The 18,185-nt window shown below is 39.8% G+C and overlaps 1 protein-coding gene across 1 annotated transcript; it reads left to right on the forward strand.

Annotated features, from left to right (window-relative positions):
- The first annotated feature begins 1,110 nt into the window (after nucleotides 1-1,110).
- lmbr1l (limb development membrane protein 1-like) lies at nucleotides 1,111-15,191 on the forward strand. Its single transcript, XM_005478071.4, has 17 exons — nucleotides 1,111-1,393; nucleotides 6,266-6,350; nucleotides 8,414-8,447; nucleotides 8,809-8,948; nucleotides 9,408-9,511; nucleotides 9,626-9,749; nucleotides 9,839-9,907; nucleotides 9,998-10,062; nucleotides 10,726-10,798; nucleotides 11,098-11,184; nucleotides 11,293-11,369; nucleotides 11,486-11,563; nucleotides 11,672-11,745; nucleotides 11,995-12,085; nucleotides 12,169-12,235; nucleotides 12,739-12,900; nucleotides 13,469-15,191. Exons 1-17 carry the CDS (start codon nucleotides 1,331-1,333, stop codon nucleotides 13,552-13,554), a joined length of 1,479 nt encoding a protein of 492 aa, XP_005478128.1. The 5' UTR covers nucleotides 1,111-1,330; the 3' UTR covers nucleotides 13,555-15,191.
- Nucleotides 15,192-18,185: the final 2,994 nt, after the last annotated feature.

An 18,185-nucleotide genomic window follows, 5' to 3' on the forward strand; every position in this document is an offset into this window, starting at 1 on the left:
AAGGCACATCAACATGAGCCTGTAATCATTTAAACTGATAAGATGAGTAAAAAGGCTAAAAGCGACATTTATGAGGAAAAAAGGACACTGTTGATAATGCTTAAGTTTATTTTGTAAGGAAAATAAGGACATAAGCCTTTAGGCCTGTATGCTAAACTTCGGCATGGGATAAGAGTATAATCCTGTTCCCCAGTGAAGCCTAAAACAACTTCACTACAAGGTTTTTCTGTACAGTCTTACTTAAAGGTGTATAATATAAGCTTAAAGTATAAAGCTTAAGTTATATTGTATTTTTTAAATCAAAGCAAAGCACTTTTACTTTGTAAAGTGATATTGATTATCATAAAAGCTAAAATATGAGATAAGTATTATTAATACATCAGTAATACTACTATTACTGCATGTGATATAAGTACTATCCTTGTGTGCTGGAATATATCTGTTAATAATAATAATTTAGTCCAGACAGAAATAAAAGTTTTAAACTTATTAAACGTTTGCCTATGATGGTATTGTTTAGCCTTCCATCAAAGAAATGCCACCAGAACTATAATAGGGGAACAACTTGCTTGATGTTTAATTTCCTCAAGCATAAAAACATTTTGTTTTGGAAAATGGCCCAAAATATCAGGAAAATACACATACGTCAGTGATGTAACCTAACAAAGGCTGCTTACCTTAACTATATACTGACCAGGGGTATTTATGTGTGCAGAACCCAGCCCCCAGAGACCACTTATGAGCCAAGAAAAACCCCGATTGACCCTGATATTAATACCCCAATAATCAGAAAAAATGTTTGACAGTTTATTAGGCGCACCAATCTAAAACGACCTTGTGCATCTGAAGTAAACCTAGTTTTCATTAAGGTCATATTCAGCTTCGTTAAAGGTGTCTAGAAGAGATGATTTTCATTTAATTTCATTTTTGTTCGTTCTGTGTGCCCCATTTATATCAGTGAGGGTGAGTTAATGCGACCAGTATCTCTCTAAATTATTTTTAGCCAAGAGTAGCTACCTGTTCAGTCAGTGGGTGTGGACCACACGCATACCTGGAAAGAAGGCTAGGTCCACATTAATATTTCAAATCGCTGGACTGCCAACATAATAAGCTCCCTTGGCCCCGCCCCCTGCGACCCCTCCTTTGCTGGGCTTTACTCGGAGCTGCTGAGCAGCCTTGCAGCAGCAGGTTAGCTCTTTAAAAGCGAGCGAGCTCTGCTAGCTACACATCAACAGCATATCCAGAGAAGATGCAAAGTCGCTTAACTTTTTAACTATTCCCCCCGCCTCCAGCGCTTTTAAGCCTGAGGACACTGTTATGGTTTCGGAGAATGGAAACGGACGACGTGTCGGTTAGAGAGCAACTTTTCCACAACCGTGTCCGGGAGACTATAGTAAGTAACGCCTAACTAACTCAACCGTCGTTTACTATGCTTATGAGAGTCTCCCCCCGCAAACAATGCAAGTCGCATCACTGTAAAAAAGTCGCCTCAGTTAACGCTGTTTATTTCACTTTTCCTAGCGGTAGCACGACTTTTATTTCTCAGCTGTAGACTGCACGTCTTACTTTCTTAAGTGATACCAAGTTTGAAGTCACTTTAAAAAAAAAGTTATGATAACGATTGATATTTGCTTCCTGGGCTAGCTTAACCGATGTTAAAACTTTAACTGTTGCACGGATACAGCTGGTAAGCAGGCAGCAGAGAGGCACAGCATTTTGTTACTGTTGGTGCTCTTTTTTTTTCCACCTCTGCTGTTTTATCGCAGTTTTGTATAAAAGCAACAGCAACTATTTGAACCTTAGACTCGGTTCAGTTACAGCAAAGCACACGGCTTCTGACCTTTAACCCTCACATCACTGTAGACGGGGGCCCGGCTACTGAGATTGGAGATTGCTGAACTAGCATATCATAAAAGCATCGTCAGGCAACACTTTATCACCTTCATATCTTAGCATCAGGAGTTGATTCATCAACTTGTTTTGCTTTGCTCAGCTCCAAGTAGTTCGTTCTGGTTTGCAGAAGATCATGAGGTGAAAAAAATGTGAGGTTTTAAGAAACAGCAAGTGTGTGTGTGTGTGTGTGTGTGTGTGTGTGTGTAGATGAGTTGTATAATATGAAAAATAGTGATTCCTGTGGGAGATTGAGTCACTGCAGCAGCAAAGAAATCAGAACAGGGCTTACTGAATCCAAAAGAGCACACAGTAAGATTGTGTCAAATTCTTGCTTTTAACTGTGAAACCTCTAAAGAATGTAGGTTTTTTTTTCCAGCAGACTAGGAAACCATCCTCCCCCCTTTTTTAAGTGGTAGGCTAAGATATTTGCACATTGGGGCTGTTGGTGGCTTTTTTGTCTGCCCACATTAGGTATCAGAAGCAAGATTACATCCTCTGGAAAATATCACTTAAAATAGCATTCTACATTTGGTAGGCGGTATACATTTTCAGTGATGTAGTTATTAGTAAACCAAAACCAAATGAAGTGCTTTCATTTCTTCTAATGCCCTTGTTTTGTCATTGTCCCTTTCAAATACCTAATGCTATTAGCAAGTGGCAAGTCTCAAGTCTCCGGCTTACCTCCTCTTCACAGTACTTCCTCTCAGGCTTGTCAGCTGCCCCAGCACCTCTGGTTATTAATGGCTTTAGGCCAAGCCTATCTTTGATCAGCATATTTTAAAGTCATAAACCTGTGGCAGAAGTGCCTGTATGCTAGACCGAGAATAATATTCTGCCCTAACAAAAAAAGGCTGGATGAGACATTTTTAAAAGTAGAAGAGCAGCTCTTTGATATCCAAAAATAAATAAATAAAAATAATTCCATCCATCTTTTTCCATTTATTCAAGTCAGGGTTTCAGTTGAGCTGAAGCCCATCCCAGCTGTCATATGGTGAGAGGTAGAGATAACTATTTACACTTATGGCCAGTTTACAGTCACCATTCAACATAACAGGTATGTTATGTTATAGAGTCCACAGCCAGTGGATTCGAACCCAGCACCATCTGGCTTTGAGATGATGGTGCTAACCATCGCACCACCATGCTGCCATTTTACTGCATTGTATTTGCTTTAGTTATCAGTTAATCTGGTGATTATTTTTTACAGTTGTTTAGTCTATAATGAAATATTCCAAAATGTCTTTGAGAACCTAAACTGACTTATATTTGGTTTAATATAACTGAAATGGCTATCAGAATAGCTGCTGACTGAGTTTCTAAACTAATGGTTTACTTGGCTAATTATTGTAACTCTTATTCATAAATAATATAATAATAGATATGCGTCAATTGTGAGATATCAAAAACTAAACAAAAGAAAACGGTGTTTTAAATTCTTTCAGTCTTTTACAGTTCTGTATTTGTAGCTAGTGTAAAACTGATGTTAGATTACAGACTACAAACATCAGCCACTGATATTTCTAAATGTCTGTTTATTTGCCAATAGTCCAGAGGCAGTCAACGAGGCCTGTATCATCCAATAGAGATGTTTTTATACCAACATGTCCTTAGCCGATGCATATAAATGCTGGTTTAGCTACTGAGAATGCTCTTGTATTAGATATCCAAAACATGCAAGCAGCTGTACCATTAGTTCTTCTTTTTTGATTCTGAGGAAATGTGATGGAAAAATAATGCACTTATCAATGCACAGGGTAGATACATTTTTCCATAGGTGCATGACAAAGATATGCTACAAATGCTATTTCTATAGGCAACAAACATGCTTGCAGCTATTTGCATGTCATGAGAACAGATGAGATTCGTTTAATAATAATAGTAATAATAATAATAATAATAATCAGTGAAATATCTTGTTGGAGTGAAGACAAGTGGTAAAATTCTGTGCTTGACTAAAAGGGGGTGGAAGACGGTATTTATGTGAAGTATGACACTTTCTGGCTTCTGGTCAGAAGCCTCCCAGCTGGACCAGTTGGTACCGGATTCCTAAAAGTCGACAGTAATTCAAAACAAATTCTGATTCGATGAAATGTACTATACCTGTTTGGCCAAAGGCATAATAAACAGTTAATAATCAGTGGGAAAGTGCTATTACAGCCAAGTGCATGTCTTCACTTGAGCTGATTGTGTTCTTGTAAATCATCTTGGGTATCAGCAGATAGTAGAAAATTGAAGCGTAGAGAGTTTGTCTGTGGGAGATGGGGTAAACAGCCGAGCTAGGAGTACTCATCCACAGACCGCAGCCTGAGCCTAGTCGGATCAAGAAGGATCAGTGTCTAGCACGATAAAAGGTCATGATGATAAAATCTTGCAGTAGAGAACTGGAACAGCCAGCATCAGCACACACTGATATCTATTCCCCGCTTAGAAAAGAGCACTGTAATATTTGTATAATACCTGAGTGTGAGGCTCTCTGACTGAAAACTATAATAGCTCAGAACTGATGGGTTTGAGTCTCAGGAGTGACTTTCTGCAGTACTTTTGAGAGAAGGAAAACAGTGGGCAATGTGTTTATTTCCTAATGGATCGTATCTCTCTCTCCCCCCCCCCGCCCGCCCCTTTTTTATTTTGTATTTTTTTTTAGTTTATTTGTTATTGAGAGACCCGATACTGAAAGGCACTTAAGTATTAATTAATAATTATTGCAGACCATTAAATAGATTGTGCTTAAGGTGTCTACTTTAAGAGTGAGTCCATTTTTGGAAGAGATGCTTTGCCTCCGTTCTTCAAGGATTCATGGACATTTTATTGTCATTCACATCACATGTTTACATGAGGTTGAACGAAATTACATTTCTGCTCTGTTCTTCTGCTCCTTTTTAAATTTTTTACACAAACTACACGGCTGGGAAGAATGAGAACATTTGCACTTCAGCTGTTTTTTGTTTTTGTTTTCTTCGGCAGAACAATTTTTGAATTACTCTGTGGATTGTGAAATAGTCTGCATTGAGACTTTGTGTCACGCTAGAGCCTGAAATTCTCTAAACTCTCCCCTCAGCAGCCCTCTGTTGCCTGCCAGCTCTCAATATGGCCAATTTAGCACGTGTGTGCCCCCCCCACCCCCCCCCCCCCCACCCCACTCTACCTGTTTCTCACCCAACCTTTGTTTTCTACTTTTCTTGTTGTTGGATTAACCATAACAAGGTCCTTTCCAAATCAGACTGCATTATTCAACAATTTACGCAGACTGAGCTGATTAGTTGTTGCGCACACACACACAGCTTTTGTGCTGCCACTGATCATTTCCTCTCGCACAGACTCTCAACTGGTTTTTTAATCTCACACAGCAAGTGCAAGATTAAACTAAAGTAACAAACTTTTGTGTAAACTCGATTTAGCAACAGGTTTTATACAACGTTGTATTTCTGCAGAGAGCCTCTCCCTCTGTGTTTGTTGCTGTTGTTACCTTAGGGACAAACGTCTTCATTGTGCTGTGCATACAGGGCTCCCCAGAGGCTCTGGAACAGGAATGTTTTCATTGATACTTGTGGTTTGGCAACATCAGTTCATTCATGACTCACAGCAACACTTTGTTGCACTGATAAAAATGTATTGACATGAAATTAATGCCACACAGTTGAGCTGCCAGATAAATCAGGATTCAGCATTAATCAGTCACATCTTCTGCACGTTCAGCAGCTAGCTTACATTGCTGAGCCTGTCCAAGTATATCCAGGTCCAGGTATATTTTATACTTGAGTGTGTTTCTGAGTAGCAGCAACCATTGGTGCTTGCTTATTGTCTTATCTGTGGCAGGCAGCGATTTGATCCATTGTTGTATTAATGTAAAGAGATTTAATTAGAGTTGGCATGTTGAGGGCTTTCCCAGACAACAGATTGCTGGTGGAAGACTGGTTTAACCTAAATTTGTTGCTTTAATATAATGGTAAGCAGTGTGGAGGGGGATCACTCACTCCATGGCATTAACCCTTCTCTCTTTTACTCTCTCATAATCCTTCTCAGTTTATCACAGTGACCTTTTTTTTTTCTTTCTTGGACTAAATGGGTAATCTTCAGACTTAATCTGTGTCTCTCTTGGCGTAGGCAAACTTGCATAGCCAAAATGTAATGCATTTGGCTATGTGAGGAACATATTATCACATTCTGTAATCCCCAAATGTCTTTTCTCTGCTTTCTCCAACTTACACTAAACCAGACATGTCTATTGCTCATTGACTCATTGATTAACATAGCACGACAGGTGGTTTACATAGCTAATCTTATTTATGTAAAACACCAGTCCCTTTTAATGCCTGTCCTCGGACCTTTAAATGCAAAAATAACACTAGAATTTTCTTTGTTTCTTCTGCAGATCTGTGTTCTCCTGTTTACTTGCCTTTACATGCTGTCCTACCTCATCCTTAACCAATTCAGGAAGACTGCAGAGTTTGTCACCGGTGAGTTTTCTGCAACACACGAATACTGCTCTGTGAGAACGTTTTCTATCAAAAGCTTGTAAAGAATTGCCTGCAGCAGAATCAGTGATGATGTTGACAAGCACACTGTCTACATTGGTGAGTGGGTGGAGGTAGGCAATACTTTTCAACCAAGCACAGGTGTTATTCAGAAATTACCCTTTCTATTTTGAGCAGTCTTTGTTTTCTAGTTTGTGTGCAGGCAGCAGCAGGATTTTTCTTTTGTGCTTTATTTGAAGAGTCTTCAGAAACCTGAATAATGCTCATGCAAGCAGTAAAATCAATATTGTTTGCATACATGAATGTACCGCTTCTGCACCCTAGCAGGAAGGCAGATGTGAGCTTAGGGCTAGAGTAACTTAGATGTGAAAAAAATGCATTCACCTCGTTAGGCTGAATGCATGTAAACCATACACATGACAAAAAATTTTTGCTTTTTGTTTTCTGACTTTTCGCTGTCTGGAAAAGTGTAGTCAAATATGTTTTGGTGAACACAGGCATTATAAAAATAGCTATAGCTAATAAGCAACCATACTTCATATAGTTACAGTTAAGTAATAACTGTTGGTTTTATTGGTAGCTGTACATGCCCATGTCATAACACTGCCTCCACCATGTTTGTGGTGTCCTAAAAGTTTTCACCTTTTTGTGAACCCTCTGTATTTTCATGAAGGTAAATCTGTATTGTAGACACTGACAGTAACACTCTTACCTCTTTGAGAGTGCTCTTGAATTGTTTAGATGTTATGAAGGGTTTTTTGTTAACCATCAAAGTAATTCTGTATTCATGGACTTTATTTGTCTTCCCGTCATCTTTCAGGCCTTTTGTTGGTGCTGAGCTGGGCAGTAACTGTATTCTTTTACAATATCTGGACGTAGCGTTTTGTGGGAGAAACGTTTCGTCACTCATCCAAGTGACTTCTTCAGTCGTCACTTGGATGAGTGACGAAACGTTTCTCCCACAAAACGCTACGTCCAGATGAACAGATTCAACTTTTGGAGATTTACTTTCCTGGATGATTGAGAATGCATCAAGACGTTCTTTTACAATAGCTAAATAGCTGAAAATCTACAATTAATTCATAACTGGTTTGTCTGATTTAAAATCCATTGTTTCGATGTACATAAGCAACATTATAAATAATGTTATTGTCAAAAAAATGTTCTTAATGTTTAACACAAATGTTGAAAGTTCTGAAGTGTGACTGGAGAACTTTAAACAGTTACACAATAAATCCAATAACTTCCCACAATTGGAAGCAGATGTGGGATGTCCAACTAGTCAGGTCTCTCTGCTCCACTATGATTGGGTGGGAGTCTGGGAGATGGCCAGATGCTTTTTTTTTTTCTTTTCTTTTTTTTTTTCTAAAAAACGGAAGGAGGAAAACCTGCTATATATTAGCTCACTGCTGAAACGGTCTGTGCATCAACAACAATGGAACAGTTGTGCCCTGCAGCTAAATGACAATTGTGCAACAGCATTGCACAAAGTTGTTTTTGACTGTAAAGAGTCAAGAACTGGTTTTTGCTCCTTAGGCTTATCTTCATATTTCTCCTCTGTGCCAATATTGACAAAGTAAGGAAAATACTGTAGTACTGAGCTACAGAAATAATAGAAATAGTGAATTTGGACTTTAGTTTGTTGCAAGATCTTAAACATTTATTTTTTTTAAAGCTTAAAGATGAAATGGAGACATTTGTAGAAGTGTTTGTTTGGTATTCTTAATTCCCCACTCTTTCCGTATCCTGCTTATAGGTAGTTCAGTTTTATTAGAGTCTTGGTTTTGCTTGAACAGAATGTTCCAAACATACTCGTCCCCCGCTTACTCCCCTTTCTGAAGCCAGTGCTTTTTTTTTTTCCCTTCGTCTTCATATGGTCAGCTTTTGCTGCACTTCTACACATGCCCAAACACGCACACACTGTATGTGTTCTGTGCTTAGGCTTTCCTACAATGTAAAAGTATGGTAGTTACATGTGAAAACAAATGGAGGTCTGTCAGTTGTGTAATGAGTGTATTCCTACTTGTTGCTCTGTTCTCTTCTAGATGATGTCGAAGATGCAACTGTCAACAAAATTGCGTAAGTGAAAAACACAACTGATTAACTAGCTGGTATCAATCTGTTCTCACTCGCTTGTAGTGCCACTCCATATGATTGAGCAGATACCAAGTGAGTGTGACATGTGTAGTGACCCAATACCATTTGGCTTTGGATTTATTGCCCTGGCTTGTCTGTGTGTGTGCGTGTGTTCGCGCGTGTGCGTGCGTTTGTGTGTGTAATGGTGTGACTTCCATGTCACTCTGCCCTTTGTCCTTACACGCCGGCACTACGGTGGCCACCTTATTCATGGCCACCGTAGCCTTTCATCTGCGCTGTGGTGTTTGAGGCTAAACATAAATAAATGCACAACACTCACAAATGGTCTTTCTTCTTTTTCCAGGCTGTGGCTGTGCACATTCACCCTGTCTGTTGCAGTGTGTGCTGTGCTCCTTCTCCCCATCTCCATTCTGTCCAATGAGGTTTTGCTCACCTTCCCACAGAGCTACTACATGCAGTGGCTCAATGGATCTCTTATTCATGGTACATCTGTCTGTTTTTTTTAAGCAGGGATGACACCAAACCAAACATCAAATAGAGAATTGTTAAACCAAGGAGGGGATATCTGTTTTAAAACTGGAACAGAATGAACAGTAGTGACACCCTCTAAATCAATATTAAACAGGCCTGTGTCCAAACTGATAATTATTACTGACAGAGAAGCTGTGACCTCACTGTTCAATTCAGTCAAGTTTTCCAATCTCAATGTCAATGCCAATATCTCATTGTGAAGAATTGTAGTGCTGTTTAATGTGACAGTAACCTTGGCTTTAATGTTTTTAGCTTATTTTGTTCTGTATTTATTGCATATTGCAATGTATGTGTACAGTCTTGTCAGTCTTGGGAAGACTGAGCCTCATGGTGGCCGATCTGGATACTGCTAAAACTAATGCTAATGAGCGTTTGCCCCAAAAATAACAAATGAAAAATCTGTCTTGACAGGTTTGTGGAACCTAGTTTTCCTTTTCTCCAACCTGTCCCTGGTCTTCCTCATGCCTTTTGCATATTTCTTCACTGAGTCTGAGGGATTTGCAGGGTCCAGAAAGGTAGCGTTTTTAGCATAAGCTAACTTTGGAGACTCAAAATGATTTAGAGATGCGAATCCACAGTGCCTGTTTTCGCACCCATCTGCTCACACATCATCTGCTTTGGTTGTGTAGGGCGTAATGGCACGAGTTTATGAAGCAGTTGTGCTGCTGTTGCTGCTGGCCCTGCTTGTGCTGGGCATTGTGTGGGTGGCATCAGCCCTCCTACATGACAACATAGCCCGGAAGAGCCTCTACGGTGAGTCAACCACAGATTCTTCAATGACAAGTAGTTTTTATATGTTTCATATAGCCAATTATGATGCTCGCTCTCTCTCTGGATTTCAGACCTGTGGGAGTATTACCTTCCCTACCTGTACTCGGGGATCTCTCTCTTTGGAGTGCTGCTGCTTTTATGTTAGTATATCTCATTCACAGTTGGTGGAGTAGCTATAAACCTGGTTCTATGGCTTTTGCATATCATCATCTCTGTGCTTCTCTCCTCAGTGTGCACTCCCTTAGGGTTGTCACGAATGTTCAGTGTAACGGGCAGCCTGCTAGTCAAACCACGGGTGAGTCACAGGCTCAGTGTCTTGAATTTAAACAAGTCTAGTTGTCTAAAGCTATGCTAGCAACCCACTGAGTCAGTACAACTTTTCTTCTAACACAACTTATTCCATCTTCAAAATCCAAACTTCCTGCTGGTTCCAATCATGTTGTTAATTTGTAGTGTTTATTACATGAGATGCTACTAAAGAAAGCATACTGAATTGTCAATTTTGAGTGTGCTGTTGATGCACACTAGTCAGGGGAATACACAAAGTAAATGAGCAAACTACATACAGCTAGTAAACAATTAAAATGAGTTGGTTGGTTTTTAAAAATGGGAAGCTTCTGAAACCAAAACCTTTTAATGTCTCTGAGGTTTAATTAATAGTTTCCCAAAGTCTATTAAAATGCAGAGCACCATAACTTATAATAAATGTACATAGTTGGTTTATACTAGTCTCTTTAAAGAACAGTATGTACTGTTGTTTGGTCATGGCTTTAATTTAACATGCTGAACTTTCCCAAATAGCAGTGAAAAACTGCTATGAATGGCCTAAATGTCTGTGCTATATTTCACTGCAGTGTCAGAACTCTAGAGCTGCTAGCACACCTGAAAATGACCATTTCAACTTGTGCCTGTGAACTCATTAAAAATTGAATTGACTGACTGGTCCTGTCCTCTCTAGCTGCTGGAAGATGTTGAAGATACTCTGAGCTGCACCACATTTGAGGAAGACTCTCTCTCCAGGAAAATCAACTGTAAGTAGGTGATCGTGTTCACAAGAACATTTCCTCTGGTTACTTTTCTCACGATCCAAAGACAAGCATGTTAGGTTAATTGGTTATTCAAAATTGGCCATGAATGTGAGGTGTTTGAAGACTATAGGAAAAAGAACTTTATCAATGTATTGTTAAAATGTGTAGTCTGGAGTGGTCATTGAGTGTAGAAAAGTGCGATATAAATACATATATTTGTTTTTTATATTCAACCTTAAATTAACTGCTTGACGTATTTTTTCTTCTTCTTCTTTTTCCCACCATCATCTGTGTGATTGTAGGTGGCAGTACATCCTGCTGGGTCAAGCTGAACATGGAGGCTCTGAAAAAAGAGTACCAAGCCGTCCAGAGTAAGCGTGTCGCCCTGGGTAAGACTGGCAAAACAGGCCGTCTCTCTGCTGGAGTTCTCGCACAGTGATTACAGAGTGTAGTCATTTGTTGTTGTCGCTTTTCTGTCTTTCTTGTTTTCCCCACAGAGATGCGTAGGAAAGCGTCCCCATGGCAGCGAAACCTGGGCTACCCGCTTGCAATGCTTGTGCTTCTCGCACTGACGGTACTTGCAGCACTATCAATATAAGCATCAATTCTACTTTAAGTTTAATTTATCAAGACCACAATTGTTTTTTGTTTTTTAAAGTATTATTTTGTAATTGTCTCTTGTGTCTGTAGGTGATGTGTGTGCTGATGGTCTGTTTCAATGTGTTGGAGTTGCTACTGGATGAAACAGCCATGCCCAGAGGAATGGAGGTGAGGTTTCTGCCAAAACAAAATTAATAAATGCGCCGCTTTTAAAGGTTTATGTGCTACAGCTAGTCATGATGATATATTGAGGATTGTTATTTTTGTGTGTTGTAGGACCCTCACCTTGGGATGGCCTCCTTTTCAATGTTTGGCTCACTGGGTGCTGCTGTTCAAGTAGTCCTCATTCTGTATCCTTTTATCCTCCTATCTTACAATTGGGTGCACATAGAGTTAATTAGTTGTCTACATTTGGCGCAGCCTCTCACCAGGATCCCCTTGATATTTCACCAGGGCGTGGGTGATGTTGACTCATTCTGTCACATTCACACATTGGAAGCACCTTTTTATTTTATTTTTTATTTTTTTAAAATGTAGCCTACTTCTTGGGTGCTCTTTACCACTCTGCCTTCCGCTGTTGTCCTTAAAATTATTTTCAGTTATCTGATGGTGTCCTCAGTGGTGGGCTTCTATAGTTCCCCTCTCTTCACTGGCCTCCTGCCTCGTGCACAAGACACCAACCTCACACAGGTACCCAGTGGTCAGCAGGTGCATCTATTTTATCCAAAAACTGTTGTTTTCACTAAGGATGGTAACCTCTAAATTTCTTTCAGATAATCGCCAACTGTGTTTCACTGCTTATCCTGAGCTCTGCACTGCCTGTGTTTTCACGCACTCTTGGTAAGGACGAAGCATAAATGAGAAGTGGGGCATTAACATTTCAAAGTTTATAGCCTTGTCCAGAGTTTTGCTCCTCTGTAATTCTGTGTGTGTAATGTGTGACTGAGCATATAGTTGATGCATACCAAACCTTGGTCAGTATTTGAATGTCTTGTTTATATACACTGCACAATCTTAACAATCCACTGTGTACATGAAATAAGTCGCATACAGCTGCTGATATATTAAAGGAAATGTGGGCACTGATAAGTTAGAATGTAATGGAAAGCAACAACATTGTCTTTTGAAAAATTGTCTTTGACGTTACATGAAATAAAAAGTTTACCCGGACTCTGCTTTGACAGGGCATCTATAAAATGGAAAGAGTTTGTGTAGTTTTAATGATGTCCACAGGAGGGCGTTTGTATGCCATGAATATTGTGCCTGCAGGTGAGTCAGGGCTTTAGAACATTTTTCACAAGTGGAACTTCTTTCTTTGTTTTGCTTCTGTTATTCTGTGTTAGGGATCACCCGTTTCGACCTACTGGGAGACTTTGGTCGATATAACTGGCTTGGGAACTTCTACATTGTATTTCTATACAACATGCTGTTTGCTGGCCTCACCTCTGCCTCTTTGATAAAGACGGTCACCTGGGCAGTACAAAGAGAGCTCATCCGTGCCTTTGGTCAGTCTACTTTCATTTTGAATTTATGAAGCAAGGTGAAAAATGTTTGTAAGCATATACATTTTTTTTTTTTTTTGTCAGTGAGACTGAGCTGTGCTTAAATTCATTGCACTTGGATATCTCTTTCATAACTTTCCCCACCTTTGGCCCCATTTCCCTATGGGCTGGTCTCTCTTCCTCAGATAGAAAGAATACAATTCTTTCAGGAAATTGTAAAGGGACAGGAGGAGAGTCAGGTCTCCTTGGGGACCTTCAGGCACACCGCCCTAGACCCCTCACAGCACACACACACACCCTCCAAACCTCCACCCAACACAAACAACCACTCGGAGCATGGGCACGCCAAACTCACACATGCATACACGCAATCCCCTTCCTCACAGCCCAGATAGCATCTCTGCGCTGTGGCAGCTCTGCTGCACTTTCCCATTGCCTCCCAGCATACTTTTGTTCTGTGATTAATAGACTTTCAATTCACCTAAATCACCATTTTTCCTAGCTTTGCAAATGTAATGCTCCACCTTTTGATTGTGTGATATTATAGTCCTTTTTTTCTCTCTCTTTACAGGTCTCCACAGACTACCTTTAACTGTGTCACGCTCCACCGTCCCCTTCAGGCTCCTCCTGGCCAGTGGATTGTCTAAAATCCAGTGACCTTTTTTGTTTTTTGTTTTTTTTTTCCTGCTCACGACTGCCTTTCCTAACCTTTAAAAACTGAGCCATTTCAGAGGTGTACCCGGTGGATTAAAGGCATTCACAGTTCAGTCTCTTTGCCAGCTGGTACATGGATCGGGTCACCACATGTGAAGAGACTGAAGAATGTGAGTCTGTTTGCACTGTGTCCAGTGGGAGCGCCGCTTGATGCTGTGTTCAGTGACCAATATATCAGGGTCCAAGTTTATACTGCTTTTTGACTGCAAAGGCAAATACTGGTACAAGTGGTTACCGAGCCACAGGTGTGACTGGATCAAGGGGAAAAGGGATTTAAGCCATATTAGCAACGATAACAGAGCAATACCCCCTGCAAAGTCATGCCTTGTAAAAAGAGGATCCTTTAGCAGCCGTTTGTCTGACATATGTGAAAGTCAGCAGAGTTATTTTGAAATATTACATTGTAGCTGTGACATAATTTCCTCTTCCTTTTTCAGGTCGACTGAGTGCTCTCTCTTTCTTTGCGGCTTCCCCACGCCTTCCTCTTTAAGTACCACCACTATTTTAAGATTGGAAGATCTTCTACTTCCATGTGTTTGGATGTTCCAGTCTGCACCAGTGTTATGTTGGTTAATAAAAGGAAGTCGTTAGTGGGGAGCTGATGGGACAGAGAGCACTTCAGTTGTCTGTGGATCTGCGGGTTACACACAGGGAGTGTGAGGTTGACGTGATAGTCTCAGTGTTGGAGCTCTTTTTTTTTTTTTTTTTTTACACATTGAGTTTACCAGTAGGATTAAGAGCATTTTGTGCGACGGCTTGACTTTACAAACAAACAAACAAACAAACAAAAAAAACAAAACTGAAAGCTTTATACTTTGAATGCCATGTGACACTCACTAGTGGGAACTTGCTGCCTTAAAAAACAATCAAACTGTGAATCATTGAGCATTTGTGTGGGGAAAGTGCAATATTGTGTATGTAAAAGCACACTTTTTAACTTTACCAAAAGTCATCTTTTCAGTTAATTTTCTGTGATGTTTATTTTGCTTTCATCTCATTCCTCTGTGTCGGAAACTGGAGTGAATGCATCTGATAATGTCAGAATATTTTGGAACAGCTGATGTGGCTGTCAGACTTTTGAGAGGTTAGATCATCTACTGTCAGCATTATCTCATCATCCCGTATGTGTTGGTGATCCTGTGTCACAGGTTACTTTTGCTGCTGTATCAGCAGGTTATTTGCTGTTGGTTTGACCAGCAGGGGACACTATCTCTTAAGTCCAATGGCAATATAACCCCTAACTCTGGTTAGTTATTGTATGCATTATATGTGGACAACTCTGAGGTTTACTCATTTCACTTGTTCTGAAACAGTTCTTATGGATTTTTTTTTTTAAAAAATGTATTTTTCTGGAAATGGCATTGTGTGTTGTTTTTATTATTTATGGTTGTTTGGGAATCCATACTTTACATTTTGATTCATTACTACTCTTTTCAAACAGTTAAATAAAATGTTTAGTTGTTCTTAAAGATTTCAAAAAGAAAACTTGAAATGCCGTTGTTTCAGATTTTCCTACATACTACTTTTTTAACTATCATGTGAATGTTTTTGAACAATAATCAATAAAAATGTGTTTTTGACCTCTTTGTGTGCGTTTTGTTTTTTTTTCTTTGAACACACATCAAAGTTGTTATTTATTCATTTCTTTGATGCAGTTACATCTTCTAACATGTGGCCTGTAGTGGGTGTGTTTCTGGTAAGAGACATCTGTCCTCTGTGTCCCTCCACCCTTTAGTTGCACTTCTTTAATCAGCAGCAGAAGAAAGCTGTATTTGGGCCTGTCTGTCAGCGGTGTCCACTCGTGACGCCACTGCAGCCGTTGCACATGCTTTCCCCACTTCGATGCAAATGCCAGATAACCTTCCAAATCAGGAGAAGCGGCGCTCACTTACGATCACTCCTTCACATCCCCACCACCCACCTCCTTTGTTTCATTCCTTTTTCCTTGCCTATTGTTCATTTCCTATTTTTCTTTCTTTTTTTTCTTAAGTCTGTTCAAGAAAACCCCAGCTGATTAATTTCTCCCTGTTGATTTTTTTTTTTTTCTTGCATCTCTTGTTTTGCTTCTTTGGATGTTTTAATTAAGATTATTTTGTTTAGGTTTTGTTTTTGAACTTCATTTCCTTTGCTAACAGGAAATGAACTCAGATGTCGCCGTAACATTACTCGGACATCTGCAGGCCGGTTACTCTCTCTCTCAGGCAAGTGACACTATAGGCAGTTAAAAGGTGTATACGAAAGAACTGTTGGTGTGATTTCAGAAACCAGGTGAAAAATTAGATTTTGTTAAATGTGATTTTATATTTGAACAAACCCAGTCTGATGCATTTAATCATGGAGCTACAAGTTGGTGATTTGAATTTGCACCAATTATTCTCTGTTTTCTTTGGATGTGACTAGAAAATTGCACTTAGGACTTCTGGTGATTGATGCTAAACATGTTTTTTTTTGTGTGTGTGTGAGGGTTTTTGCCCTCTCTGTGCTCCTGAAAGTCCTTCTTGACAACAAACAGTTTTGCACCTTGGAGAAATGGTGCAGTTTGTGCTTGAATCTTTTTTTTCTTTTCTTTTCTTTAGCCTTAAGAGCTTACCAGCTACAGCCCCACTGGATTGAATGATTTGTCTTACTGGAGCACCGTGTGCACACATTTGCATCGTAAAATAACCCTAACTGTCACTGTCAGCCTTGAAAGTGGTTGGTGTAACACTATGATACCTCAATTCCCCTGTAGCAGAAATTAAAGCTTGATAGCGATGCAATCAAAGTGTCTCAGCGGTCCCTTTCTGAAACACACTATAGTAATGCATGCCGGGACTATCAGGGAAAAGGCGGGAAACAGCCAGCTTGTTATGGGATGAGATAGGCTATCTTTATTGTCAAAACATAAGAATGAAGTGGGGGGAAAAAGACACAGAGTAGCTTTCCTGACAGTCGGTCGTTTGAAGTTTGTGCCAAAATGCATTAAGGGCTGTTATTCCCTCTTTTCTACACTTGCAAATGCAGAATCACTCCGGAAAAGGCGAGACTTGCTCGCTAATCAACTGATAATGGGCCACACTGTCCACTTGCTATAGCTGCCCGCCATCCTGTGTGCACACTCACGGCACACTTGCTTCACACAGTCGACTGCCACAGGCCTTTTGTTTCATCGGGTGAAGGATGCAGCGTGGAGCTTTTCTTGTGTGTGAGTGGTTCAAAAACCTTATCATCACAATTTACACTGAGAAATCCAAGTGAACAGTATTTAATGCACACATTAGTGTGAAAAAGACTTGAGACACCCCTCAATTCTTTTTATTTTGGCGGGGGGAAATGGGAAAATAAGTGCAGGGATTTATTGAAAGATGTGTGAAACAAATGGAAATGTAGTGCAAAAACCTAGATTTTTACAAATCTAATGGGCATGAAGTCTATGATGCTGCGACTACTTTTATTTTTCGACACAGTCTGAGCTCAAGCTTTTTTATTATTTCTTGAAGTATTCTTCAGAAATAGTTCTCTGCTTCTTGTTTAATTTGGCATACCTCCGATATTTCTCCCTATTTCCCTTCCTTAACAATGACACGCTCACAGCCACCCTTCCACTGAGACAGCTTCTGATGAGGGTTCAGTGAACGGTGGATGTATCTCTCAGGTCCTGTGTTAGGCCTTGCTGGATTTTCTTTTTCCTGTTTTTTTGTGGACATGGCTTTCAGATGCTGTTCATCTACTTTAGGCTTCCCACTTCCAGTTTCCAAATTTTTTAATTTATTTTTTTGAGATATACAGAGATAAGTTTTTGGTTAATAGCTCTTTGTGAATCACCTTGTTGGTGAAAATACTATTCTGTGTCTGTCAAACTCTGTTATCATTGGCATTTTTGTAAATTCAGATAAAGAAACGGGAACAGATTACGTGTTTCTGTGACACGCTTCTGGTAACAACGTGCTGAAAGACTAATGGCTCTGTGCTAAGTTGTTAGCTGAATAAACACAATTCTGTTTCATCCCTTGTGTTAAGTGCTTTTTTATGCTTGCTTAAACCAATATTAAGTGGATTAACAAACAAACAAACAAACAAACAAAACAGAACCGTTCCTCCGGTTAGGTAAGAGGACTGGACTGAAATCGAGACAAGAAAGTCTGGTTCCTTGGGAGGAAAATATATAGAAATGAGGGATGACTCAAGTCTCCCGCACACTACTGCACAATGTAAATGAATTTTGGGGATGGAATTAGCAGAAGGTATAGCATCATGTTTGACCTTTGACCTGCTTGTCAGCAGCCAGGAAGTTCCACCCTTCGCAGTCTATTGTCCACTTTCACACAGCATCGCCTCAACTTCACTGGTACTCTGTTTATTTTTATTTTGTATTTTTTATGAGCTGCATCCCAGCCACGTCAGGCATGCTTAATCTTAGCCATAACATGCTAAGGTACACGTCTCACATCCCTATATGTGGCACACCTGAATTAAACATGAAAACATGACACGAACTGATGTATTAAATACAAAACCAGAGTTACAATACAGTGTGTGCAGCTGCACTAGAATGCACCACCCTGCGCTTCCTGCACTGATAACACAGTGACAGA

Source organism: Oreochromis niloticus, linkage group LG20, assembly GCF_001858045.2.
Source record: "Oreochromis niloticus isolate F11D_XX linkage group LG20, O_niloticus_UMD_NMBU, whole genome shotgun sequence".
NCBI lineage: Eukaryota > Metazoa > Chordata > Actinopteri > Cichliformes > Cichlidae > Oreochromis > Oreochromis niloticus.

What these genes read in the sequence shown, in the direction of transcription:
- lmbr1l (XM_005478071.4), top strand. Translation starts at nt 1,331, where the DNA reads ATGGAAACGGACGACGTGTCGGTTAGAGAGCAACTTTTCCACAACCGT. An exon ending in GCAACTGTCAACAAAATTGC is followed by an intron (nt 8,448 to 8,808) that starts GTAAGTGAAAAA and finishes TTCTTTTTCCAG; the next exon opens with GCTGTGGCTGTGCACATTCA. An exon ending in GCCTGCTAGTCAAACCACGG is followed by an intron (nt 10,063 to 10,725) that starts GTGAGTCACAGG and finishes TGTCCTCTCTAG; the next exon opens with CTGCTGGAAGATGTTGAAGA.